Genomic DNA, 27,308 nt, shown 5'->3' on the forward strand with positions numbered 1-27,308 from the left:
CTGACAATTTACCCAGGACTAAACAGTGCATTGAAAAGAAGAATAAGAAGAAAATTTCAGTGACAAAAACTTATTCTGTAAATACAAGGTTCTTCTATTAATTTCAGAAAAATCATGGAATGACTGTGATCACTTGGAGAGACTTACAAGTTATTTCTAACTTAATATTTGACACAAAGTTCCAAAGGGTTGCCACATTTTATTTCAGGTTTCATCTTGTAACCCTTCACCTTACAAAGTCCTTTACTTGACTTCAGACTTAGTGATTTCTCACCTTTTAAATGGTACTGAGCTCTGCAGAGCAGCTGCCACCTCATCAGGACTGGCTTTAGCGAGGTCGGCCACGGTGACAAAGCCAGCGCTGTAAAGTGCCCGGGCACGCTGGGCATTGAGCAGAGACACCCGCACCAGGTCACACAGCTCCCTCTGCACCCCAAAAGTGAGCCTGCTCTGGAACTGAGACAGCAACATCTCCATGTTGTGCCAGCCCAGTCGATTGCAGAAAACTGTTATCATTCCTGGAACACAAAAGCTACATTAATGTCTGAACTCCAGCTCCAGTTCTACTAAGCTGGATTCACACCCCACCTCCCAATCTGATTCAGCACTCACTTTACATTTCACACCTTCCATTATTTACAAAAACTAACTCGTGTTTATCACAACTATGAGTAGGAGCTAGTCTTGCAGAACACAATCTGCAATTAAGTAGTTAATCAGTGAGGCAGAAATTCTGAATGACACTGCTTTTTTCAAAGATGCTAATATTTGAAGCACATGCATATCCTGATACAGGAGTCCTATGAAAGAACCATACTGGGAAAAAAAAGGCGAAGGAAAAAGTAGTGATGAGAGTCATTAAGGGAAGCCATAGATCTTTGAAGAAACCCAGCAGTGACATCCATAAAAGCAGACCTTGGTCTACAGGATTTCAGTTACTGAGAGCATCATAGGAGGTAGCAAATCCCATGCTTCAGGTTATAACTGCAGTCCCCAGTGCATGGGAGAAGGAAAAGAGCACAGAAAAGACAGTTTCTTATTCACAGATTGCATCTACAGACAATGAAAACCACAGAAAGACATGGCATTCCTCACTAAATTTACAGTGATTATAGAATACAACTTTTATCATATCTCAACTCTATGTCATATCAATGGTTCATTTTACTTCCCAGATTACTCCTGTGAAAACTATTAACACTGGAAATACAGAATTATGAAACTGCTACAAAGTTATTTATACTAAAAAGTTAAAAAAAAAGAAGTTATTTATACTACCAGAATTAAATTAAACTACTCTGCATCAGTTGGCGTGACCTTTTCATTTTGGGGCTTTGACTCATGCTGCAGCCCACACAGAGGGTTTCGCAAGTCGAGCTAAAACTGTCTTAAAAACTGAAAACCCACTTATGGAGTAATGAAGGTTTAGGCAACAGAAAAAAAATATCTTGGTCACTGGTGGGCTGTTACTTCCACACCCACACAGCCTTCTTAGGGAAGTTAAAGGTAGCAGCTCTTTGACCTCCTGTGATCTGCTGATAAACGACCCAGAAGCCACTCACTCTGTTCTGACAACTGTAACCTTATACCTCCTGGCCAATTAATTTTGCATTCAGAAGAAAGCCATGTCCCATCTTGGAGGTTCCAAACTTTACTCAATGCTGAAAGGTATTCTTTCCTCATAGAGCAAATCTTTAGAAGGGACTTGCACTAATTTCCATACTTAGTATTGAACCAGCTACATTCCTGCACAGCACACAGCTGATTTCCACAGAGCTCAGCATGCTGCACACTGCTTGATTCCCCTCAGCTGGCCCCTTTCCCACTGCACAGTGTGGTTCCACAGCAGGGAAAACACGGGTTAAGCTATAAATCCATAAGTGGTTTCATAAGGCTGTTTGCTGTCAGTACCACACTGTGGCTATCTTTGCCCCAAATCTGGAAGGACAAAAAAAAAAACAGACTAGCCTAAGACTAGCCTAATAGCAGACTGGGGTATTTTGCTCAGACAACTTGCCTGCGTAAGTGGCAGCAGATTGCTGCAAGGATTGAAGCTGGCCACGACTACAGCCATATTTCTTGGTCATATCTTGTAAAGGAACCTCGCTGATTAAATCCAGAAGGGCAAGGCTGGTGAAAAACCTGTTGACAAAGTAAAAGAAGAAATAAAATTGTCATCTGGGGCACAATACTGTACATGCCAAAATGTGCTGTGATACATAGGACAGAACAGTACTACAGTACAGCACACAAAAGAAACAGAGAGGACGGCTTCCAAACACATCAGCACAAACATCTTGTGCCACCAGTGTTCTCAGACCACAGCAGACCAGGTCCAGGTTCTCTGACCTATCAGCTCACTCAGAAAAAGAGCAAGTTCCTGAAAACAGTCACAGAGCCTGTGCATTACAAATGTTGTAGCCCCTGATCTCTGCACTTTCACACCCACATTCTGTGGCTACCTTTTGTGGATGGCCATTTGTCTGTGCTGTTTCTCTGTTTTAGCGGTGATTTTGCCGTTAACAGAGCGAGCTAGAAAGCCTTCTTCAATCCCCACCAGCTCAGCCACACGTTTCATTGAGGCAGGCAGCTTCTCCCATAGGCAGAAGAACTGGTACCAATCAATGGTGGTCCACTCCTCATACACTGGGGTGACCTAAAGAAAATAACACAATGCAAAAACTGTTTCAGAGAAATAAACAGAACTAAACAGAGTTTTGGGTAAACAAAACTACAGCCTAGGGAATGTGGTTAGAGCATCCTACGCACGACGTAAAGGCACTGAGTCACAGGCGTGGACCATGAAGAAAGTAAAAGCTCTTCTAATCCAGTTTCTGTAATACTTGTACTGATGAGATCTGACTCATATGGGTACTCCAATGATTAAACAATTTAAAATCTTTGTCAGATTATTTTTTAAATCCAAGCCACTAAACTATTTTTAAGCTGAGTCTTCAATGTCCTTTAAGAAAACAAAATTTTATTCTTTTTTCAACATAATTTACAGACATTTATCAACTTTTTTAAACCACGAGTAATCACACTAACCACTCCCACAGCATCTGATATAGCAGGAAGGACACAGAACTTGCCAGAACTTGCTGAAGCTTTCATTTATCTGGGGTACAAAAAAATCTCCACTTTTGTCAACACTAACAAAAAGCCCTCCAGAACTTTTTTTTTAATGTTTTTAAGACATAAAACCAATTCTGTTAATGTTTAGTCAGCACAGAGTCAGTTCCTCTATGAGGAGACAAAATGTCTTCATACCTTTATCGATATAAAGCAAGATTAATTATTTTGAAAGAACTAAGAGTTGCTTGGCACAAATGTTAAATGGCACAGAATACTGATGCCTATGTGGTTGTAAATCATCCATGCTTCTTCATCTGCTCAGAAGAACAAAAGTTATTAAGATGGGGGTTTATCTTTTGTTGTTTATTGGAATTCTGTTGTGATTTGTTTTTTGTCTTTAAAGAAAACTATTTTCCTGTCTAGCAAATACTTATTTGTTTTAATCAACTTTCCTAAAATACAAGGACTTGGAATTCAGTCTCATATTTGTACATGTAAAAGATGCAAGCGTAAAAGAATTTAAAAGTATTTTAGCAGATAAACTCCCTGCAGCTCATAAGGAACACATGAAGAACAATACTTAAAAAACTAAAAAAGCAATAAAATGAAATAAACCTTTGGCCTTGAAAATGAACAGACTTGCAAGAAAGTGTTTTAGAGTAGCTTAACAGAAGAGAATCTCAAGAACATTTTGTTCAACAGTGTGTGATTTAAAATAACCTTAGACAAGCTGCTGCAATTAAAAAGTACAGCATAAAAACATTATGCCATTGCTGCCTCTACCCCAGAGCAGGAACAAATTTCACCCTTTTTTTCTGCTTTGGACATGCAAACAGGGAAAAAATTCACTGGTGCATAACACAAAGGAGTTCATTTTATCTGGCAGAAATAGAACAAAATATAATGTGGTCCTCTAAAACAGAGATATGAGTACATATGGGACAGCAGTAGATGCAAAAAAAAAATCTGTTTTAGCCCTTAAGTGGGTTATTGAATTCACCAAGCAGAGACAGGTACCCTCAGATTCCTGCCTGCCCCTGCCTCCCAGCCCAACAAGTTTTGTAACTGCAAGCACATTCCTCTTGAAGTGAACTTTCTTACCAGACAAGACTCCCAAGCTCTGCCTTTGATTTATCATCCAGGTAAAAAGAATAAACCTTACTCTTAAAGAAGGCTAAAGCTGACTGACAGATATCAGCTGATGATTGCATGATGGGCCTCTGGCAGCCACGAATCCCAAGTAGCTCAGTGCAAATCCATCTGGTTTCTTCAATAATCTTCACAAGTTCATGGCTTCCTCTCCCAGAGTCTTAAATAGCAGTGCTTAGCTTTTCAGGTCTATGTGTTCATAAATCTTGACCCACTCTGGGACACTTTTCCCTTACAAGATTTATCACACTCATTCCTTTAGCTCTGGCAGCATCACCAGGCAAGTAAACTAAATCAGGGATGAATTTCACTGTAACTGAATCAAAGAAAGGCTCACCCATAGAAAGGAAGTGGTCTGGCTCTCTGAGGCTTTTTGGAAACAAAACAGATACTAAAAGCCCAACATTTTTCTGTGCCTCCAAAAGTAATATGAAATTAAGCCTGCTGATTCCAAACATACATAAAAAAACCAATTTGTTTCATGAATTTCAAGTGCCTCAGAAAATCTACAATTATTTTATGCTCAAAAGTTATTAAGTTCTGAAATCTTAGGAAGTCAAGGGTGACAAGAAGGGGTTAAATGGCACCCAGCACCTGTCTGCACAACAGACACTATGGTAACACACTCATTTTGAAGAACTTTCCATTTAGAAACTTTTTTTCATGAAGGATAAGCTAAGCAAAGCACAGAAAAACCCAAACCTGTGTTCATGGAGCTGCCAAGAGCTTTGCACTGTGCTGTCTCCCCTTAGTTTTGGTAGTAGAAAATACAAGACATAGAATAGGAACCTACCAGATAGACAATATGCAGATCATTCTCCAGAACAAAGCTTTTCATAGCTCGCTGCAGGTCAGCAAAGATTTCCATGGCTTCAATTGGTGAAAGAGAAGAGGAAAGAGTAGCTGAACCAAGATGTGTTGGGTGATAAACCTTTGCTGTTAAAAAAAAAATATATATATTACATAGAGAAACATTTAGGTGCAAGTTTATAATCATTTTCAGGTTGTGCTGCATTTTAGAGATTTTTAACTTTTCACAGCTTGCTTTTTCAATAAGAAATGGTGTATGTCTCCATTCTGAAGACAGAAAAATGGAAACAATAACAGGTTTAGCCTTGCCTATGTCTAAACTAGCCTTTTTCTCTTTAGAAAGACAAAAATCACAGTCTGCAGCTAATATGCACCAATCCTGTGGTAAAAGTTTGCTTTCTTTAAATATTTTGGGAATTTTTAGACTAAGATGCATCAGTCTTAGAGGTGATGTGCAAGTGATATGCAGGTGATGTGATGTGCCTTCCAAGAACATGTACATGCAAAATATTATAAAAGAGGTGTAAATATACCTTCCAGAAAGATAGAAAATTCTTGATACATAAGTCTTTAAAATACAATAAAAATGCAGAGAAGTCCTTACTGTAATTTACACTGAACATCTACTCAGTTAGCAAATCAAAACTGCAGTCACTGGGAGGAACACCAGCTTTACCTTTCACATCGTTGCCAGAGTCCACAACCTGAATGAATTCATTTTCCAGCAGCCATGCCACACAAGCCTCGATAGGTCCAGCCTGTGCTTTGTCTTGCTCTTTCCCATTTTCCCACTCTCTTTCCTTCAAGCTGGATGCAAGCAGAGTGCAAGAGGCATAGGTCTGCACATCCTCTGGAGTGGTGGCTATTCCCCCCACGATGATCTGTTGAAGAAAAATACCTATTCATATTGCCAGAGATGGAGCAGGACAGAACATCAGATCAGAGAATCAAAGAGTGATTCATCATCTCAGTTTTAAAGAACCATTTTCCTAGAGATGGGAATATGAGGCAAAGCAACAGGTAACTTTTAAAGATGTTCTTAGCAAGAAGTCAGTCATCTTGGGCAGAAATAAGAGGACTGAGCTATGGAAAAGAATGATTAACAAAATCTTATTTTGAAAGTGAACGTAGACATAGCAGCAATTCAGATTTCAGACTAGCCTGAGGCATTTTTCTTAGCCAACACTGTGAAATATTAAAGTATGTTAGAATACAAACTGCAATTTTGTGAATACAAAAAGCCAACCATGAAAGTGAAGTTCTTGTAAGGCTATTCAGCATACTGAAGGTTTCTCTTAATAAATATGAATGCTATACACCACCACTGTTTTCCTGATTGAGAGTGATTTTGTTCGCCTTGGATTTTGGTTTTGCCTTAAAGGAACCCCCATCTTTTAGATAGCTCTTATGCAGAAAAATACATTTAGAAATTCCATTGGTCTGCTAAAATTCAAAATCTATGGAAGTACAACTCAGTTCTAAGCCTCACAAAAGCTTTCAAAAGACAGTAAAAGCATAGCAAACAGATTATATTTAAAGAATCTTGTATCTAATCCAAGTTCAAACCCAAAAGCAGCTTTGGAAAAGGACATAAGCTCACCTACGTGAAATGAAACCCTTTTAGTCCTTTTTACTCCTATAGGAACCCTACAGAGGAGGGAGCAAATTGGGTACCATCCCTGTTTGCTCACCCAAAATGTATCCCCAAAATTTCAATCATACCTGTGCAGAAGAGGTAGGTAAATTGAGGGGGTAAATAAGACACCCTATAAGGTTCCCAAATGTCATTACGGCCCCATTCAGCCTACAAAGCCTCTAGGATCAGTAATTTACAAACACCCTCCAGTTAACAGTGTCGGGTCACACTGAAGTTTAAGAATCACACTTAGCTCTGCCTGCTGCTTGAGTACATCAAGACACAATAGCAAAGCTTCTTTGAGTGTCCCAATCTGCAGCAAGCAGAGAAACATCCTAGACAAAATGCTGAATACTGAAGCAAGCTGGCAGAGCCAAATAAATGACTGGCTTGACAAAGGAGGAAACACATGAAAAAGAAGTGCACAGAAAACATTTGGTGGTGTCAAGGGTCCAAGCACAATTCTAATCTCTGAGTGTCCCATACCTCAAGTATTGCTCTTTTCATGCTAGAAGCAACACCTTCCCCTTCTCTTCTAAGCAAACAGCTGCAAACAGGCTTGAGAGATCCCTGAAGCAGAGCAGCACCTTTTGATCTCTCTGAGGGCTTGCAGACTAAAATGCTCTCACCTATTGGAGAAGAAAAACAAAACAAATACAAAACCAATTACTTTAGTACCGCATCTTAGCACTATAACAGCTGCACACAGCTCACCAAGGACATATTATTGGAATGGAAAACTGTATTTTCAAAAAAGTTGAGCAACAAAAGAAGAGAAAAAATGTGCACAGTGCATATGAATTGCTATGTAAGAACAGCTAGTACATCAGAACTAAGGCAGAGCCAGCTTCAAAGTTACATTAGGCTAGTCTAGGTCTTGCCAAGTTATCCACAGCCTCTCTGTTCATCTGCTTTGCTGCTGAATCACTCTTGCTTCTTGTTCTGCAGTTGACTGGAACTATAATATACAGTGGCATTAATTTGACTTTTTCATTACATTAATCAACTGAAAAAATTTTCAAAAGTAATAAGAAAACATAAAAGCTGCACAGTATTTTGACAGTTTGTATCAAGTCAACCAGCTTTCATTCCAGAAATAACTAATTCAGAAATCTAAAATTACCAATCTAAGTAACTATGCATCCTCTAAACTTTCATATATGCTTTTATAAACACTTAAGTATCCTGCATGGTTTCCTCTGAAAGTACATCTCAATATATCCTACCTTAAAATTCTCTGTCATTGTTCAGTTAATCTCCAACTACTGAAACTCTGTGGGAGACAAAAACCATCCCAGAGCCACAAAAGAAAAATGAAAATAATGGGTAAATTCCTTTAATGAGATCATAATACTGAGGCAAGGGGGTTAGAAACTAAAAGGTGATTGATTAAGGACAGCTGTTTAATCATGTGTATTGTTTAACTTTTGCTGTGCTTGCAAAGACAAAATGAGAAAATGCAAGGATATTTTGATAAGGAACTGCTTCCCAAAGCAGGAGGGAAAGAGCACCAGACTTGCAAGGCTGTTGAGATAAGCAAGGCTCCTCGGACCCCCAGAAAAGCCTAGACCAGCCTTGTGGGTTGAACTGCCACCAAGAGAGCGGGGAGCACGCACAAGGAGTCAAGGTGACAAGTCCACCCTGAGGAAGACATTGGAAAGTTTGTTTGCTTCCTCCCATGCAACCACCAGATGACCACCAGAGCACTACACTTATTATTAACCATAATGCCAAGCAGGGCTGGGCAGGGCTAGGAAATGAATATGCACGGTGAACTGCAAAACCTGATGCACATGGAACCTCTCAGGGAATAAAGAGAGGGTGAAGTTCTTCAGAAAGCACGTGCATCTTTGGAGGAGTTATCCCTGCTGAATAAATACAAATACACACCTACTTCACAACTTTTACAGGTTGTGGAGTTTTTCCATGTATCAGTACAGCTTAACCACGGAAAACACAGTGGTCACATAAAGGATATTTTTTCCACAAAGCTATTAGGGAGAAACTGGATCACTGAAGACCTTAGGTAGTTGCAAGCTTTGTCAACTGGTACAGGATAAATGAAGTATGGGTCGGGCACATTTGCCTTTGATTAAGAGAAGAACACTAGTTTTGGATTAGCTGTACATTAAATATCATGGCAGATTTATGATAACTTGTTAAGATTTAAAGGCATGTAGTCTGGACACAAGGTAATTTTGGCAGTGAGTATCTGAGTATGACCCTAGGAATGTTAACTTAGGATAAAACTGTAGCTGTGGAAATGCTATAGTAATTAGCAAATCCAGAGGTAATGAAAACACAGCTGCACTTAAATTTAATGAACAGAATAAATAAATGCAGTGTAGGCAAGTAACGAAATACAGCTTAAACATAATTACATAAATTAACTACAGAATGAAATGATGTTCAGAGGATGTGTCTTTGATTTTTTTAACCCTGCCAGGTGAAAATGTTGATATCAGTTGATCATGTACTTTTGACAGAACTGGAGAGTAGGTAAGATAAACTGCCTGTAAAGCATTGTTTGCTGAAAGAAAAGCTTATTTTTATTTTAGCAATAAAGAACATCTATTAATTTTGTATTTGGGTTCTGATGTGACCTGAAATTTCCTCTGACAACTTCCCTTTGACTCTTTCAGAGTGATGTACCTAAAAGAAAATGTAACAGAAGATGAGTATCCACTTAGCTCTACAGTATCTGACAGTTTTACAAGACTTGGGGGATATTCTTTCCCAAGATGCCACTGATAATTCAAAGCTACTAACTGCAATCTAGTAAACAATAAATTTTTAAAAAAGGAACTGAACTGTTCCAATATCCATTATTGAACATTTCAAGTACTAGGGAAAGTCCAGGTTAGCATCAGACTAGACAAACTCTGGATATCCAGGCATAAAACTCCATTAAAACCTACAAAGACCTTAATAAATTCTAGATTTTGTTCAGCTTTACCTATTTCTCTTGGTAAAACCATAGTTTTGATGAATACTAAAAGAAACACATTTCACTCTCCAAAATTATATTTTTAAGTTTCTATCAAATCAAGAAAAATAAATTTAAAAACCAAAATGTAAGACAATCCAAAACTATAATGCTGGGAGAGGAGGAGGAATTCAACCCAACAGCATTTATCTTTTGTCTGTCAGCTAAATTTCATATCCACATAAGGCACTTTTTCCAGCTGAAGTTGCTGTCCTCCAGTCTCCCTACTCCGTGACAGAGTAGCAGCTGGCAACACAGCTTTATGTTCTCATCCAAAAGACTCTGTGGAGTGGAAAAAAATGGTACATTCATGAAGCTCATCAGCATAAAATCAACTGCTTACACATCAGAACTGTCACATCAGAACTGTCAAAAAGGGTACTAATTATTGTAACTTGAAGGAGAAAAAGAAGAAACTTCAAGGAATAATGTAATTTTACACCTGCCTGCTACAGTCAAATGAGAAAGTCTGGAAAATTTCAAAATCCAGCCTGCAGCTGCCCTTTCCTTGAACGCACAGGGAGAGCTCGCAGAGATATAGGTCGCAAAATGCTCTGTTGCTATGCTACTCAGGCAAAAATAGAAAGCTAAATGTAAGAACAGTCTGCTTACATAGGGCTCCAGCAAGCACCAATCAAACAATCAGGAGGGCAAATCCCACTTCCCGCATCTGTTGAACAACTTCTTTTCTACTGTGTTTATACCTGCATTATGTGGCTTTTTGCAATCATCCACAAAGATAAATTTTCATTGCAAACTAAAATAACAGGCAGGACTTTTTTGTTGAACATCAATCAGTGCCACTGTATGCAAGAAGGTGCCATATTACCTGTGAACTACTGACCATATTTCCTTGTCTGTCTCATTACTACTTTCAAGATCCATAACATTGATGGTTAAGTTTAATAAATCTAAATCATAATTTCAGACAACACAAGTTTGTCAAATTAGGGTTGCACATTTGACTTTGTAGACACGCATTTCTTACATTTTAGGGCCATGCAATGAGAGCTTACTGCAAATTTTCTCACTAAAACTCTAAACACTTTAGTCAACTGACCATGGATCACAGAATTAAGGCAAATGAACAACAGAGCATTAGAAGCTAACAAGAATTCAAACAGGCTATTCAAAGAATTCAAACAAGAATTCAAACAGGCTATTCAAAAACAGCCTGTTCCTTAAGTAACCGACATATAAATACCAAAGTCAGTCTCAGGCAGTAAAAACAATCCCCTGGGAATTACAACTTTTACTCCATTAATACCAAACAAATTAATACCGAACAAACTCATCTTGATTAACCTAATCATACAGCACACCGAAGGAATTCATCATGATCAGTCCCTAATTGCGAAGCACCGCCCTGGATTTAATCAGGTTAACACCGCTCCGACAGAATGCCAATAAAGGCTCTGCTCACCCTCTGTGTCCACCCCTTTCCTGCCAGCCCTTCCAGCCATCTGCTTGTAGGTGAGGATGTCCAGCAGCCTGCCCCCGAAGGTGGGCGTGCGGATGATGACGCGGCGCGCGGGCAGGTTCACTCCCGACGACAGCGTGGAGGTGGCGGCCAGCACCCGGACCAGGCCCTGCCGGAACGCTCCCTCAATGATGTCCCGCTCCTCAAAAGTCAGCCCTGCGGAGAAGGGGCTTTTAGTGACCCTTGTGATGGTGAGGCTGCATGTTAGGGCTGAAAATACTGCTGTCCAGCAAGGGAAGAGCAGACTTAATGAATGTTCACCAGGCAGCGTTAGGAACCAGACTTGCAGCACTACTTTAGTTAACTTCTGACCGGTAAGTGAAGTGAAATTTCACCATTATGTTTTTATTATTCAACTGACAGTGATATACCAGCTTTTCTAAGGTGGCAAGATAAACTACTTACTCCTTAGTAGTACTTATTTACTACTTACTATATTTACAAGCACTGCAAGTAAATATATAAAGAAATAAAATTTAAAAATGAGAAAGCAGTAGGGAAATTGGATTTACTCATCTGCCATCCTGACCCTGGATTCTGTCTTCATTATTTCCATTACACGTCTAGTATGTATCTTTTTACATTGCCTTCAGGGCTTCAGGTCAATTTTATAAGAAATACGGATTCTACAAGCATTTGGAATTATTCCTCCTACATAATCAATGCCATAGCTACTGTTTTCTCTCCCAATCTTTTCTCTCAGTGAATCAACAGGTGACATGCTGTATTACCTACCTAAGTAAGAAATAAAAAATTCAAGCCGAAGTGTTCACAACACATGCTCCTTTCATTTTTATGTTTATTGTTATACTGCCTCTATTCACTCATTTATTTCAATATTAAGCTGAGGAAAACTGTTCTGAAATACTCTGGTAGCTTTAGGAACAACTAGAAAATCCTGGAGCTGCAAATCAGTTAAGTTTTCAGCCATTTCACAAAGAAAGGACCAGGCAAGTTGTATTCCAGAAGTTGCTGTTATCCAACTGTCCTGGTTTATGGCAAATTTAGGAGAAAACCTCCAAAAGGCAGCCCCTCCAGAAAGCAAACCCACACGGCCCCTCCACCCAACTGGTTTGGGAAGGACTCCTCAAAGAAAAGTGGAAAGAACTGTTTGTTTAACAGGCACAGCACCCCCAGCACACAAAATGAACAATACCAGATGACGAAACTCTTTCACCGCTCTGAAAAAGATGACAAATTCAGAAAGTCTCTCCTGTTGTCAGTCCCTTCGGTGCTGGGAATGGCTGCTGCAGGCCACAAAGTGAAAATTCTCAATGTTTCCCAGGTCCCAGTCCGGAGCAGGCTCGAGTAGTTCCAAGAAAAGGGAAAGAAAGACAGTCCAGGGAAAAATTCAGACTGCCTAGCTAAACTAACTAACAAGCAAAAGCAAAAGCAAGAGCAAGAGCAAAAGCAAAAGCAAAGCAGGAGCAAGAGCAAAAAGTGAAAGCAAGAGCAAAAAGTGAAAGACAAAGCAAAAAGTGAAAGCAACAGAAAAAGGTGAAAGCAAGAGCAAAAAGTGAAAGCTGCACTATGGACTTCCCTGTCTGCATCCTGTCAGCTGTGGGGGAGCAAGCAGGCTGAAAACAAAACTTCACTTTTCAGAGCCAGTCTTGAAGGCACAGAACATAACATCCAGCATAAATAGAACAGAGGACTGGGGATACAAGCATCATAACATCACCCTAAGACACCAACACAACACAGAGAAGATGCAGCAAAACAATTTGTGAATTAAAATTTTCAGCCACAAAAAAAAAAAATCAAATTTGCTTGTAATTGTGGGATTCTTAAAGATTGTGTAATCATAAGCTACAAAAGGCTTAAAAAAGCAACTGGTAAACTGCTGATACCTGCAAGAAAAAGAACCCATATGGCTTAACCACTACTAATTCAAGACCAAGATATTCAGGAATACCTGCATGATGAAATGCCACTCCCCATGGCAAAGTACGCTGGAGCACAGAGTCCAGGCCTGAAATCGAACGCTTTAAATGATCCAGGACCTCATCAATCCCTTCTCTGTCCACAACAACTGGGGCAAGGCCTGAGTTTTTTGCAGAACCTTGAGAAAGAAAGTATTTTTATAGTTCCTACTAAAATTAATTTTCATTAAAGGCACTGTGCACACATACTGTAGTCTTCTATTAAGTACTTTTCTCTTACTCTCAGTTTGTTGCAAACCGTAGAACTCCTTGGCAATGATGTCTGCCAGCTTCTCACACCAGTTCTTGGATGGACAGAAGAGCAGGACTGAATGGCCACCACAAACAGTCTCATAACACAGGCTCACAATATGGTCTTCATCTCCCTGGATTGAGATAAAATATTTTCAGTGCACTCTCAGATTGAATGAGTTCTGTAAATGCTGTCCTTCTGTATCCCAGTAGGAACCTTCTACTTCCAGTAAGAAAGAGAAGCAATCAGAACATGAAGGACTGTTATCTCAGTTTCTGCCTTGCTTTATGAAGTCCAAGCACTAGTATGACCACGTTGTTGAGGGCAGTTCTAGACCTACCCATGAATACATGTAATATTTTACATCTTGCTTTCAGAAATCTTTTTCTGAATGAAGGCCACACTGTGCAGAAATAAATCACTGCAACCTCCACATCATGGCTAACAGCAGTGGGGAAGAGCCCCAGAGGAAACCCCCTCTACTTAAACTAGGGAACATTTGTTAACTTGGATGTCTGAACTAAAAGCCTGGCATGCAGCAGTCTAAGCATCCCCAGTAAGAGGCACTCAGCAAGCCCTGCTAACCAAAGACTGCAGGTGTTCAGAGCACACTGGAAGCCTTTTAGGGATACTTCTAGAGATGTTCATGCAAAAACCTGCTGTTTACAGCTTGCTTCTTTGGTTTTAAGATCTTAAGAGAGTCCCTGCAATTGATCTGTTATGCTTGGCTATGCCAGATTCTCTTGTAGCAAGGAGGCCAAAGGAGGAAGAGAAAAATCTAGGCGTACAACAAGAAATAAAAAGCACTAAAATGCAAATGAAAACAGGGGAGCAATGGCAGGAACTTTTCCACAAGGAATCAGCCAGATTCAGCTGAAGTGGTGAAGTACCAAGTTCCCTTTTATTGGTTCAGTCTGAGGCACAGAAGTCAGAAGGTCCAGTGATAGATTTCAAGCCCAAGATCCCCCACTCTTATTTTATAAGTCAACTCCTTTAAACCATTGAGTCATAAGCCTAGTTTAGTTCTTTCTCTTGCTTAATTTAGTAACTATCCAAAGCAACTGCCTCAAAAACATCCAAATGCAACATCACCTTTTCAATATGACCACATAAAAACTAACTTCCAAATGCTCTAGTGAAAAACATTTCCTTTTGTTTTCAGGATAATTATTCTTTGCTGTACCACCATGCTACTGACAAGAGAATGTCAGTGCAAGAATGGAGTGCAAAACTTTCCAAAATATTGCTGCCATTCAGCCCGTACTGCCCAACTACTACACTAGTATTATACAGAGCAGTTAAACCAACTGGAGAGAGAATTTACCCTTCAAAGACTCCACAGGAAAGGACCTACAAGTAGAGAGCTCAAATTTCCCACTTGTATCCATCTGGTTCTTTGAAATCATCATAGTATCTTACCCCTAACTTTCCATATCCTTTTCAAGTGTGCAAAAGGACTGACTACTGAAAACAAATTCAGAAGAATTGGAATGGGCATCTGCCTTCTAATCAGTGTCAAAATTAGATAATTTAGCAGTTTAACACAAGCAGGTTCAATACCAGATTTTAATACAAATATTTTCTCCCAATTATGAGTGCAAATTCCTTGGCCTAAGCAAGAATTATTTACCTGCATTTATGAAAGGGAAGTAGATTTCCAGACATAAGATAGAGTGGTTGGTAAAGGGAGAATCAAACTCTTTATATCTGTCATGTACTCAGAAACAACATAACTGCAAAGTCAACTATGTCTTCAAGTCAGAGTCAAAAATCTTGAATACCTTCATGAGTCTGTATTTTGGGTTTTTTTTTTGTTTAAGGCAGGAGAAGATAAAAATACCAATTTTATTCTCACTTTGAGCATGAAGTAAACAACAAAGTTGTGAATGTCATCTATTTAAAAATAAATAAAAAACATACCAGGAGCTGTCTTTTTAACTTTAGCACTACCAAAGGCACTATCCCAAGGTTTTGTTACCTTCAGTTGCAGCTTGGGCTGGAATTCTCGCACTAAATTCATGGAGGAGTCATATATGTTGCTGCCAATTTTCACCCACTCCTTGAGGGGCACAGGGCGGAAATCTGTACAGTAGAGCTCTGCATCTAACCATGAGGCCAGGAGCCCCAGGTTGGGGAGGGTAGCACTCATGCCTACTATCTGTATCCCACCAAAACCAGGACTGGTGCTCTTTGTGTGTCTGGAAGTGGTAAAAAGAAAACAGAAGTTAGTGACAACACAGGTTACTGTTCTGGAAAATGGAATTCAGAAAAAACAGTTCAATCTAATTCCTTCCAGCCTCTCAAGTGCAAAGCTAATTTTTTCACTTCTTGACAAAGAAATAAGCCGTTCGCTACTCTTAGAAAACAGGTCAGGTTATGCACTGAAAACAAGATAATTCAGCTTTTAATCAATTTGAACCTAAACCTTTACCTTCTTTAGGTAGCCAACAGCTATGAATTGACTGCATATTTGGAGAGACTGAAAACAAAGATCAACTAGTTCCTTGCCACTAACAAAAACATGGAAATAAACATGGAAAACATGGAAATAAAGGAATGGCTCAATCTCCACCGCAATCTTTCTAAGCTTAAATACCTTAATTAAAACACTTCTATTTGCTTCCATTTCAGGACAAATAATATTAGACTAATGTCTTCCTAGATATGGGAACCAAAGCTCTAAGAACAGTAAAGAAGCAAGTAGCTTCTGTTCCTAAAATGCTGAACAGCAGCTTTCATTAAAGACAGTGAGAAGTAATGGACTCCTAACAAACCTGACAACACAAACTGTTTATTTAGATACCCAAATTTAGATTCTAATTCAGGCTTTTACATCCACACAATAGGGTTTTTTATGCTTCTAAGCTTGTGTTTGAAAAGTACTCATTTGCATTGCACCGAGCCACAAATCAAGACTGTAAAAAATAAAAAGATCTGACAAATCACTGTGAGCTCAGAAATAACCTGAATCTTCTTAGAAGACCCTGGTAATCCTGGCAAAGACAAGACAGAGAAAACAAGATTGTCCAGAAGCTGAGTATAAAAGGCCAGTCACTGATGAGACAGAAACAAGGAATTTGAAGAGAGGCAGACTCTCTGTTATCCAAGCTCTTTAAGCATTTACTGGTACAGCTTCACCATCAAGGTTACAGATTTTTGTCCCTACAGGAACTCTGGACTTTTTCCTCCCTAAGGCAATTATTGACCTCCAAGGCTTAAAAAAGTTCTAGCTCTACAGCATATTATGTGACTAAGGGGGAGAAAAATCTGCAGCAGAATTTTGGCTGAGTCTGGAAAAGCCTTCTGGAGAAGCATGGACACCCACACAGGCAGTGGCCATCTGAGAACATTTTCTTGCTGTGAAGACACAGCTTGTACTTCAATGGGATAGGCACTGATCCTTCTGATAACTGGCCAGACTGGACAGTATTTAAAGACTTTATATAAGTTCATTAAATAACAGAGGAAAAAAAAAAACACCAGAACACAGACTTAGAAGGACATTTGAGAGAAAATGTGGTCTTCAGCTGCAGGAATCCAGTGGATTCCAAAATAAAATTAGCTGCCACTTCCTTCATGTCAGGAAGTGGTACAGGGTAGCACTGTCACCTTGATCCTGACAGAGAGACAGAGAACCTGGGTCCCAACATGCCTGCATGGTGAGGGATGAAAAAGTGTCTTCCCAGGAATATTCCTTGATGCACCTGTACTTTTTTCCTCCTGGCAAGTGTTTTCTCCTTCCTGCTTCCTCAATGCAAGGGAGTAAAGCAGAGGGTGAGCCTGCACCTGTGCTGCAGCTACCTGATAAACCAAGAGAAAAGGAGTGGCAAAGTCACTCACACTGCTCCAAAGTGTAATAACTTCCAGGATTTATGGGGAGAATGTGAGAAGTCAGATGTGATTAGACTGCTGGCTCCTGGAAATCATGATGGGCAATACTGGGTGCAATGTCCAGTGGAGAGACAGTGTAGAAATGGCAGCTCCCCAGAATTAAATAGATGGTCTCTGCTTAGCCAGCACTGGTACAACACACAAGACAAGAAGCAGCAGAAAAAAACTGACAAAATTTGACTTTTTGTGCTAAAGAAACAGTTGATTTTGACTCTTCTCTCAGCACCACCAATAAAGATTAAGAAGGTTACACCACCTCTTCCATTTCCTTTTTTCTGTGTTTGGGCACTATGGAGCAGCTGGACAGCTTGGTGCTGAGGATCTAGATACTGAATTCTTAAAAGTTTCTAGAGGTCTTCTCAAACATCTTATCTATTCCCCTAAAGAGTCAAATCAATTCTGCTAAAGGCAAGAAAACATGCAACCACTAGGCTATCACATGTTATAAGCAAAAGCAGAGCTCACCCTGAGCAGTGCTAACCAAGCAGACTGCTGACATTTCCTCTAAGCCTTCTGATCAATTCACCGTGCACAAGTTAACAGCCTGCCCACTCTTCCATCACACCAGAGCATTCCAGTAGGATAATTACACCACTCCATGAAGCACTGAAAAATTAAGCAGGGCAAATCTGCTAGCAAAACTGTTTTAAAAAAAATCCAAAGTTAAAAAAAAAAAAAAGGCCAAAGAAGTAAACGAAAGTTTCAGCCTTACTTCTTTTCCTGAGAGGATAAACCCCATGGTAGCACACAAATTGAAAACCACATGGAAAAGAGGGTTTAACTACAATGGCAGGTTCCTGAAAAGTGCTGTGATGAGATCTTAATAAATAAAATAGTCTAGGTCATCGCTGTCATAAAAACGTTGGAGCTAACCCAAGTTTCCATTCACACAGACAATAAATATTTAGAGTCATCAATTATTTAGCAATAAAAGACAAATATCTCAGTCTACTCACCTTTTTGCTACCCTCTCTGTAACATATCTCACTTTGGTCAGGAGAAGTTCCAGCAGATATCCTCGATGAGAGTCTCCCAGCATGTGCAACTCGTCCACAACAACCACTCCTGATAAAGAAGAGCACTCAGGTCATATCTGAAAAACCTCCAAACTAAGAGCAAATAGCCTCAATCCTTTCCCATTCCACATGATGAACAGAAATTTAAATTCACAAATCCATCTACGCTTACCAACACCACGATGGCTTCCTTCTGTCACTGAGAGAGACAGATCATGACTGATGTCATGAGGTTTTATACCCACCACAACCACACATAGACACAATCAGCTTTTAAAAAATAAAAATAAATCGGTTGAGTTGTTAGTCTAGACACCACACAAAACAGTATTGCAGCATCTGTACTGTAACCTCCTTGCAAGTAAAAACCCTGAGGCTTCAGAGTATCTGGAAAGGAAAGTTCCAGCACTCAAATGAGCCAGGAAAAAATTTTTGTTGACATCACTGTCTTAGTTAAAAACATCATTTTTTACTAATGCAGTTGTGTCAGAAAAAAAACAAGAGCAGATGTAGTTACACTGGCAGAGTTTCTTCCTATTAAATTGCTCTTCATTAACCAAACCTGAATGAGCTCTGCTACTTAGCTTTGGCTTTCTAATGAAAAAAAATCCTATGTGACAGCTTTGTTGCCCTCCTACCTCCTGCAAATGACATTTTAATCTATTAACCACCTCCATCAAATTTTTAAGGTGTGTAGAAATATCTAAAAGACTAATGTCTAAAAAGGCTTCTCAATGTCAGCAGCTGGAGACAACAGACCAGACTAGAGTGTTCCCTGAGGAGAAAGCACAGAGCCACAACCACTCAGGCACCCAGTGCACCTCCTGCACACATCCCAGCAGCAGCATGTACCTTTTCTGGCCAGCTGACAGGGTCCCAGGGAGATGGAGTAGGATAAAGGAAGGTTAAACCAAAAAAAAGCAGGGCACAGAGGACAGCACACTTCATTAGCTCTGCTGCTGTGGAATTTTTTTTCCTCCCTGGTGCAGCTATGTAATATCTTTCTGGTACGGCTAAAATAGCAGGAGCTTAAGGGCAAATGTGACCTTACATTATCTGTCTCAATGCTATTTTTCCTTCTCTTTTTTTTCTCTCCTTCCTACATATGTTCCTTCTCTCTCCGTCTGTTTTCTCCCTCCTTCTCTTTCAAGCCACTTAAGTTAGAAAAGAGTGCTGCACTGCTTCATCAGCCTCTTTTACAAACTCCCACCCATCCAGCTCCTCTGTCTTCCTCTACTTCCTCTACTCTGTGCTTGCTTGTAAATAATTCATTGGCAATTCATTGGTCACCAAATTCATGTTTGTTCAGCTACCAGAAAAGGCTTCTTCCTGTTTCCCCATACAACAATCTGCCTGAACTCTCCCAGAGCTGAGACAAGACAGTTTAATCAGATACCTACCAAAGTAAAATCCAAGCAAGTCACTTCAAACCATCATCATACCACAGAGGTACTGAAATGAGGCTACACTCAGTCTGCTATTTCTGTCTGCAAATTAGATGTATCCCTAGAAGACAGCTGAAAAAAAACTATTAAAAAGTACCTGAGAGCTACCAGACATGCTTACAGTACAATAACTAGGTTGTTTTAATTCTCCATCCTGTATAAAACTAAAAAGTTTTGAATGAAAAGCAGGAAGGACTTGATTTTTTTTTAATGTAATTCAACTAGTAACATTTTAATTTCAAGTTTAAATTAAGAAACAAATATCACAACAGCACATTACAAATCCATTCCCAGCTGACACGCTGAGAAAGCAGCAGATTCTTCTCTAATCATTTTCCTAGAGATTTCTTTTAGCAGCAGTGTCAAGAGGCTGAACAAGAGGAATATCATCACCCATGTACCCGGATGTTCTAAACTGACCTTATATAATAATTAGCAACACAACATTGCTTTTAACTGCTTCATACAGCAAAGAGAGCTCTGGCAGGCAGAGGATTTGAGTTTCTCTCAACAATTTCCAAAGGCAACGTGAGCTATCAGCATGGGGTTGACATCAGTAAAAGGAACAGCTCGAGCTTGAGATGGAATCCAGCCAGGATTGCAGTCATCTCCCAATAACTCATCTCAAAAGATAAAACACCCTTGTTACAAACTGGTCTAAATTTAGAATTAATTAGAAGACAAGGTACAATCTTGCAGTTTCAGACAAGCTTCCTTTGGGTGACAGCTAAACTGGCATTTTCAGTTCATACCCATATTTTACAGCTTCTATGAAAATTTGCCTCCAAACAGAAAACTTGTCCATTTCCTACATAATGATAACTTTTTAAAATCAAATTTAATTTTTAAATTAATGTTAGAGAAGTATATTAAAAAAAAAATAAGCATTTTACCTTTACTTCTATTACATGGCCATAATGGGCCATAAGGGAAATGGAGGTTTGCAGCAGAGATATTTTCAAATGGTGAAAGAAAAACATGGTGCTTTAAGGAGGAATTGGTATTGAGAACACATCTTCAAACTCAAATCTGGTAGTCACTTGGCTGCTTATATTTAAAAGACTCCTCTCAAGTACATTAATCTTTGAAAGTGCAACAACATGTAGGGATGAAATGGAGGCTCCAGCCAGAGGGATTTGGTGTATCTCTAGCTTCTGAAAGATGATATCATTAAACAATATATTTTAATATTCTGAGTATGCTTCCAAGGCATACAAGCCAACAGAAAGCTGCTTATCCTGACCCCACTGTCTGCCTTGTGGTGGCAGTACAGCTTGCACAGTGTGGTGACATAGGATCACACTAACCCTAGCTTAAACAAGCAAAAAAACCTTCAACCAAGTATCCATATATTGAAATAAATAACAGGTTTTCTTCCAAGTGAAGGGATGAAGATATACATTCAAGAATTGAGCTGGTCTGCAGGATCCTTCATTTGAATGAGTTTAAAATGCTGCACAACAGTCACGCACTCATCTTCCAGCCCACTGGCAGTCTCTAAAGCATCCATGGTGATTCAGCCCCTATGGATCCAGGTGTGAATGTGTTATCCCATGATCTCACACTCTGAAAAAACCTACAAGGTTTTATTTCCCATTTTCTCTCTAAAAAGCTCCTCTGATACACAATGCAGCAGAATATGATGATACCAGATGCACACAGAACAGCAGTTTCAAAGGTGGAGGTCTCAGAGCAGTTCGATCCTCATCTATTTTTATATTCTTAAAATATCACCCAGCTATGTTACAGGACTGAGTGAAGATGGGAAGGATTACTGTGTAAAACATAACCTGGTACAGCTTTCTGGAGCAGAGAAAAAATGAGAATAACAAACTTCTGATTAGAACAGGAAAGTACATCTCTCTTGAGTGCACATGGAAACACTGGGCTTCTTCAGCTTTTATCTTATCCCCAATACTTAATGAATACTTTCATTATCTAGTGGCCATCAGGGCCACAGTGACCCAGGAGCCAATGTTACAAGGACAGAGGGGTTTGGAGCAAACAAGACAGAAATGAATGGCACAGCCCTCCCAGTCAAAATGCCTACCCAGAGGAGTACTGTGTATTCATTCTGCTTATCTGGATCCAGATGAGCACAGAATGTAATTCCTTCTCTTCCTCGAGCTAAATGAAGACAGATCTCAGATTCCCCAATCTCTGTCTAAAACAAACGAACATAACAAATTCCTGAACTCAAACATATCTCAGAACTTTGATTCAGTTTTATTAATTAGAGAACAGTTCCCAGCAATGGGAATCATTGTTAAGTGCAGCTTGCCATCCATTTGAGACAAACTAAAGCCTGCAGATTCTACTTACTCATCCCAGCTGCTGAGCTACATGGAACAGTGCTGCCTGTCCTCCTAAATCCAAATAAAAGGTTTTCTGGAAGAAGAAAATCGCTGCATATTCCTATATAGTATGTCTGTCACCTACAGAACTCAGAAAATTTGAAGCATCCCATGATTTCACATGCACTCAGAATATGTAAACCCCACAATGGCCAAGCTGTAGTATTTTACCCAGTGAGTCCATTTTGTTTTCTTCTATGAGCCTATTGATTAGTCCATTGGCTTTCTCAATGGTGCAGACAGCAACATCCAGAGCAGAGAAACGTCCAGCAGGAGCCATGCTTCCCATGTAGCCTTCAACTCTCACATCCACCTCCTGAAACAGGGCCTGTTTTCCAAGGAAAAAGAACATCATGCCGAGGTTACAACTCTGAACTTCTGACCATTGCCTGCTGGAATCACATAAAACCAGCACTCTACAGCTACAATTTCTGGTACTTTTAATGCCAACTAATCGGATTAAAGCCATATCCCAGCCAGTTAGTGACACTTCTCCCCACTGTCATTTTTTAATTCCAAAGCAGAAGCCACAGAGCACACATTGCAAGACAGTGTACATAACCGAGTAAAAGATGAGGACCTCTGCTATGTATAAGAAGATCTAATATCAAAAATGTTAGGGAACACACAGTGCAACAGTTTATGATATCAGTGGCTTATGTAAAAAGACACCTTCGTCTTGAGAGATCCTGGGCAAAAGCCAAAATGGAACTCCAAACACAGTGATGACACATCTCACACTGAAAGCCAAGAAACAGTAAATTCTTCTCTTCCAGGTCTCCTTACTGCAGTGCCAAAGCTTTGACATATCCCACATGGCATTAACAAAAGATGCAAATATTTGCACCTCACAAGTAGGTCACCCTTTGAGTTCAAGCATGTGCAGCTGTGGCCAAACCTCATGCCAGGAGTAGCAGAACAGAGCACTGATAGTCCTCCAGTTTTACAAGATTAAAGCAAAAATGCGTCTCCATTATCAAGCACTTCAAAGTAGCTTTTGCACTTTGTTTGTAGGATTTCCTAGCAATTTGTAAAGTTAAGATACCATCTCAGTTAATGAACAACCAAACTGTCTCAACTGCTACAAACTATAACAAAAATGCAAAAATGTCTGCTGGGTTTGGATTTGGTTTTAGTCATTGTCATTAGCTAATGACAACAATGTTTGATATGGAAATCTTTCAAGAAAAAAATATTTATGTCTTGAAGAGTGTTATCACTGTAATTTTATTTGTTAAATAGCTGGGATGAGGAAGCCAAGACATAACCATATTCTGGCAGGAAAAAAAAAAAAAAAAAGCAAAGTCAAAGTGAAATCAAATGCACAAAATTGTGGTGAAATACCCCAAGGAAAGCTAGAATATACTTTTATCCTTAAGATAGCATTTACACCTTCCCTTTGTACTTTTCCTAACATGATCTTTCATCAGAGACTTCATTTAAATTTTGTTTATTATCAAATTGGTGAATAAATGCAAGTAACAATGCTTTAAGAGTCAAAGCTGAAATAAAATGTTTGAATTGACCCCATAAAATTTTTCTAAGTTTATCTTTTTGGCTAAAGATTTCATTTCTTTATCTCCAGCAAATTTTAAATTATCTACAACTTCTTTTTGAAGAAACTCAGCAATTTTTTCCCCCCAAAATCCATGCTTTTGCATTTCTGCTTAAAAAACGTGACCCAACAACTACTACCCATAAATTCACCCTCCTTGAATGCTACCTACCTGCAGGTAACATTTCTTCTCCTTGGCCACAGAGACAAAGGGAAGGATGAGAAGAGCTTTCTTACGAGTCTCCAGGACTCGCTTCAAAATCAGCAATTCTGCGACCAGAGTCTTTCCAGCACTGGTAGGAGCTTGAAAAGAAAAGGGGGAGGGGGATTAATTAATTTTAAAAGTATAAATAATAAATCCAAAAGCATCACAACTCTAGCATAGAAAGCAGTTACTGGAGAACTTGGGGTGGGACTCTTCAGTTGATGTCTCTCACCCACAACCACATTTGCAGTCACCCCTATAAAGAGTCAGGAAGACTAAAATCACCCACCTCTCCTCCAAGTTTTTCATCCTCTCAGTGCTGCTCTAGAACCTTTTTCCCATGAAGGGGGGACAACCAACTGTCATTTCCTACAGATTTCTCGTCCATCATTCCTCCTTCTCCTTTTGCATTACTTCCCCTCCTGCACACACACCCCACACACAATATGTGATGAAAAATGACAAATGGACTGAAAAAAAGCTAATAGCAAATAACATTCTCAGAAGTATGTATATCTTCAATTGTTGGTATCATTCAGCTCCTAGCTGACAGTCTGTAATAAAAGAGAGTCACCATTAGCTGACTCCTAATTATCAATTTCTAAAGGAGCTTTAAGAGAAAATGAGGCAAAAAGTCTCTCTCCACATCTGGAAAGGAGATCATTAAGTCAAGTTTGAGGTACAGAAACAGGACAGATCTTAAGATGTCTCCAGAAGATAATCTTGACCTTTCTACCTGTCAGATCCAAATGTCTCAGCACCAATAAGTCCTTGTAAATGGCAGTGGAAAAGTTAGGGGGGCACTGGTTTTGTCAGGTGTTTGCATACCTGAGTAAACGAGGTTCTTTCCCTCCAGAACTTGTCCAAGCATCAGGCATTCTGCTTGCCACTCAAACATCTGCACTACTCCCAGGCTGTGGTATTTCTCCAAAACTGCTTTGGGAAGATCCCAGCTTGCAAGGAGCAGCTTGTCTGCTTGGTCTTCAGGAACATTTACCTGCTGATATTGCCCTTTGGAAGGAGAAAATAAAAATAAAATTTAAAAAGTCAAGTATCATCATTGCATCTGAGGTCATTTAGGTTATACACCCAAATGTCAAACTTCTCTACAAACTCCTGTATTACAAGAAAAGGCAATAAACTTTTCAATAAAAAGGCCCTATACTTTTCAATATTTTGTGTGGATGGTTCACCATTTTTCTTATCTTCTGACATCTTTTTTTCAATTTTTCCTCCTGTAAGATTTTCCACATTTAATTAATTTCTTCACCAAACTCTTGCCCTGGTATTTGCTTTTGAGACAGAGCAGCCATTACCAAATACATAGTCAGTGAGAGTTTCAGCACTGATTGATGTAACAGCACTGCAATGTATTTGCCATCTTGTCTTCACCCACAGCATTTCCCTCTTAAGAAGTTACTGCTATTGAAATTTCATTAATTCTCACTGATTACAGAACTGCCCAGTGTTTTTTGTTTTACAGATGAATGAAAACCACAACCTAAAGCAAACAAGCAGCCCAAGATACTCTGTACAGTGTGTCATATTTCAGTTTATTAACACTGATAGCATCTTCACAATACTGCCAGTTCCTCTGGCTTAATTAAGTTCCTTGCTGATTATTTCTTGTCTTAGTAACCCTAAACAACTTTGTGCTGACTACAGACACTGCCTCCTCCCTCTCCTTCTCCTCTGTTTTTCCAAACTATTAAGAAAACTCAAGGTTTTTGTCCCACCCAGGTTTCTGAGGCACAGGAATGCCTCCCCTATCACCCATAAATGTATATAATTCCAGCAAAAACATTTTGTGAAAGACCTTGTCAAATTGAGATGAAAACCAAGTAATTGTGTGTACTGCCTCTACTGCACCCATTCTTCTATTGGTACATTCAAAATTCTAAAAGAAACTTCCCACCATTGTTGACAGCATAAGGGCAGGCTAGATGAATAATACCAGCCTGCATAAGCAGCCAGCATTTCTTCTCTCATCACACCAAAAATTTTAACTGCTGCCTTGAGGTTAACCCCAATCTAGGCTGTCACTGCTGCATGATCAGTCTCCTCTACACAGCTTTGCTTCACTTTGTGTAATCAAAGTACCATAAAATACTAAGCAAAAATTTATGCACCATTGTGAGAGAACAGAAATATGCTACAAAGCAGGGCAGACTTCCCAAGGGGAATTCAGAGGAGACCAGCATTGTCCATCCTAAACTGTGACTGTGGTGGGTTGAACCTGGCAGGACACCAGGTGCTACCCAAAGCTACCCAAAGTCATTCCCCTCCTCAACAGGACAGGAGAGACAAAATACAGTGAAAGGTTCATGAGTGAAGAAAAGGACAGGGAAAGACCACCCATCAACTACCATCACAGGCAAAACACTTGACTTGGGGAGAATTAATTTATTACTAATCAAACCAGAGTAGGATAATGAAAAATAAAGCAAAACCTTAAAACCACCTACCCCCTACTCTTCCCTTATTTTCAGGCTCAACTGTACTCACAATTTTTTCTACCTCCTTTCCCACAGCAGCACAAGGGGACGGGGAATGGGAGTTGCAGTCACTTCATCACACATTGGCTCTGCTGCTTCTTCCTCCTCAAAGAGGAGCTCCTCACACTCCTCCACACTCCTGCCCCAGTGTGGGCTCCCTCTCACAGGAGACAGTCTCCATGAACTTCTCCAACATGAGTCCTTCCCACAGTTCTTCATGAACTGTTCCAGTTCATGTCCCCCAGGGGGTCACAAGTCCTGCCAGCAAACCTGCTCCAGCATGGGCTCCTCTCTCCACAGGTCCTGCCAGGAACCTGCTTTAATGTTGGCTTCCCACAGGGCCACAGCCTCCTTTGGGCATCCACTCACTCCAGCACGGGATTCTCCACGAGCTGCAGGCGGATCTCTGCTCCACCATGGGCTGCAGGTGGTGACAGCCTGCCTCACCATGGTCTTCACCACAGGCTGCAGGCAAATGTCTGCTCTGGCACCTCAAGGGCCTCCTCCCACTCTGTCCTCACTGACCTTGGTGTCTGCAGGCTGCTTCCACCCCATATTCTCACTCCTCCAGCTGCAGGTGCCATTGCACAGGCTTTTTTCCCCCTTCTTAAATAAATTATCCTAGAGATGCTACTGCCATTGCTGATGGCCCTGGCCAGTGGCAGCATTGGCTCTGTCCAACATAGGGGAAATTTCTGGTGGTTTCTCAGAGAAAGCTACGCAAATCAAATACAGTGACTAATAAGGCAAGAGTTAAGATTCAGAAACATAAAAAACCCCATGTGATGGGACCTCAAGCTTTTTCCCTAGTGTTCAAACCAACAAATTTTATGTAAAAGACGGAATGAGTAATGGATCAGGTGATTCGGCTGTTTGGAGAATATCTTTAGATTAGAACTGAAGATGTGTTTGGAAACTTGTGGCTTAGAGATCTATGTACAGAAATAAACCTGTGAAATTAACTTTTTTTTATTTACTAAAACAATGCTAAGAAACAATCAAATTAGGAAGATACAAATTGTTGGTTAAAAGCATG

The 27,308-nt window shown here is 39.8% G+C and overlaps 1 protein-coding gene across 1 annotated transcript in view; it reads right to left on the reverse strand.

Annotated features, from left to right (window-relative positions):
• Nucleotides 1–27,308, reverse strand: part of POLQ (DNA polymerase theta) — a 53,013-nt gene that overhangs the window by 24,494 nt on the left and 1,211 nt on the right. Inside the window, exons 2-15 of the mRNA XM_064722751.1 lie at nucleotides 24,606–24,788; nucleotides 23,745–23,875; nucleotides 22,189–22,345; nucleotides 18,159–18,267; nucleotides 15,290–15,509; nucleotides 13,300–13,444; nucleotides 13,052–13,198; nucleotides 11,080–11,292; nucleotides 7,157–7,299; nucleotides 5,711–5,915; nucleotides 5,018–5,160; nucleotides 2,463–2,656; nucleotides 2,018–2,142; nucleotides 275–518 (exon numbers count right to left, since the gene is read on the reverse strand). Of these exons, the coding sequence (XP_064578821.1) occupies nucleotides 275–518; nucleotides 2,018–2,142; nucleotides 2,463–2,656; nucleotides 5,018–5,160; nucleotides 5,711–5,915; nucleotides 7,157–7,299; nucleotides 11,080–11,292; nucleotides 13,052–13,198; nucleotides 13,300–13,444; nucleotides 15,290–15,509; nucleotides 18,159–18,267; nucleotides 22,189–22,345; nucleotides 23,745–23,875; nucleotides 24,606–24,788 (2,359 nt within the window). The remainder of the gene's footprint in view (nucleotides 1–274; nucleotides 519–2,017; nucleotides 2,143–2,462; nucleotides 2,657–5,017; nucleotides 5,161–5,710; nucleotides 5,916–7,156; nucleotides 7,300–11,079; nucleotides 11,293–13,051; nucleotides 13,199–13,299; nucleotides 13,445–15,289; nucleotides 15,510–18,158; nucleotides 18,268–22,188; nucleotides 22,346–23,744; nucleotides 23,876–24,605; nucleotides 24,789–27,308) is intronic.

This window comes from Zonotrichia leucophrys, chromosome 1, assembly GCF_028769735.1.
Source record: "Zonotrichia leucophrys gambelii isolate GWCS_2022_RI chromosome 1, RI_Zleu_2.0, whole genome shotgun sequence".
Classification (NCBI taxonomy): Eukaryota; Metazoa; Chordata; class Aves; order Passeriformes; family Passerellidae; genus Zonotrichia; species Zonotrichia leucophrys.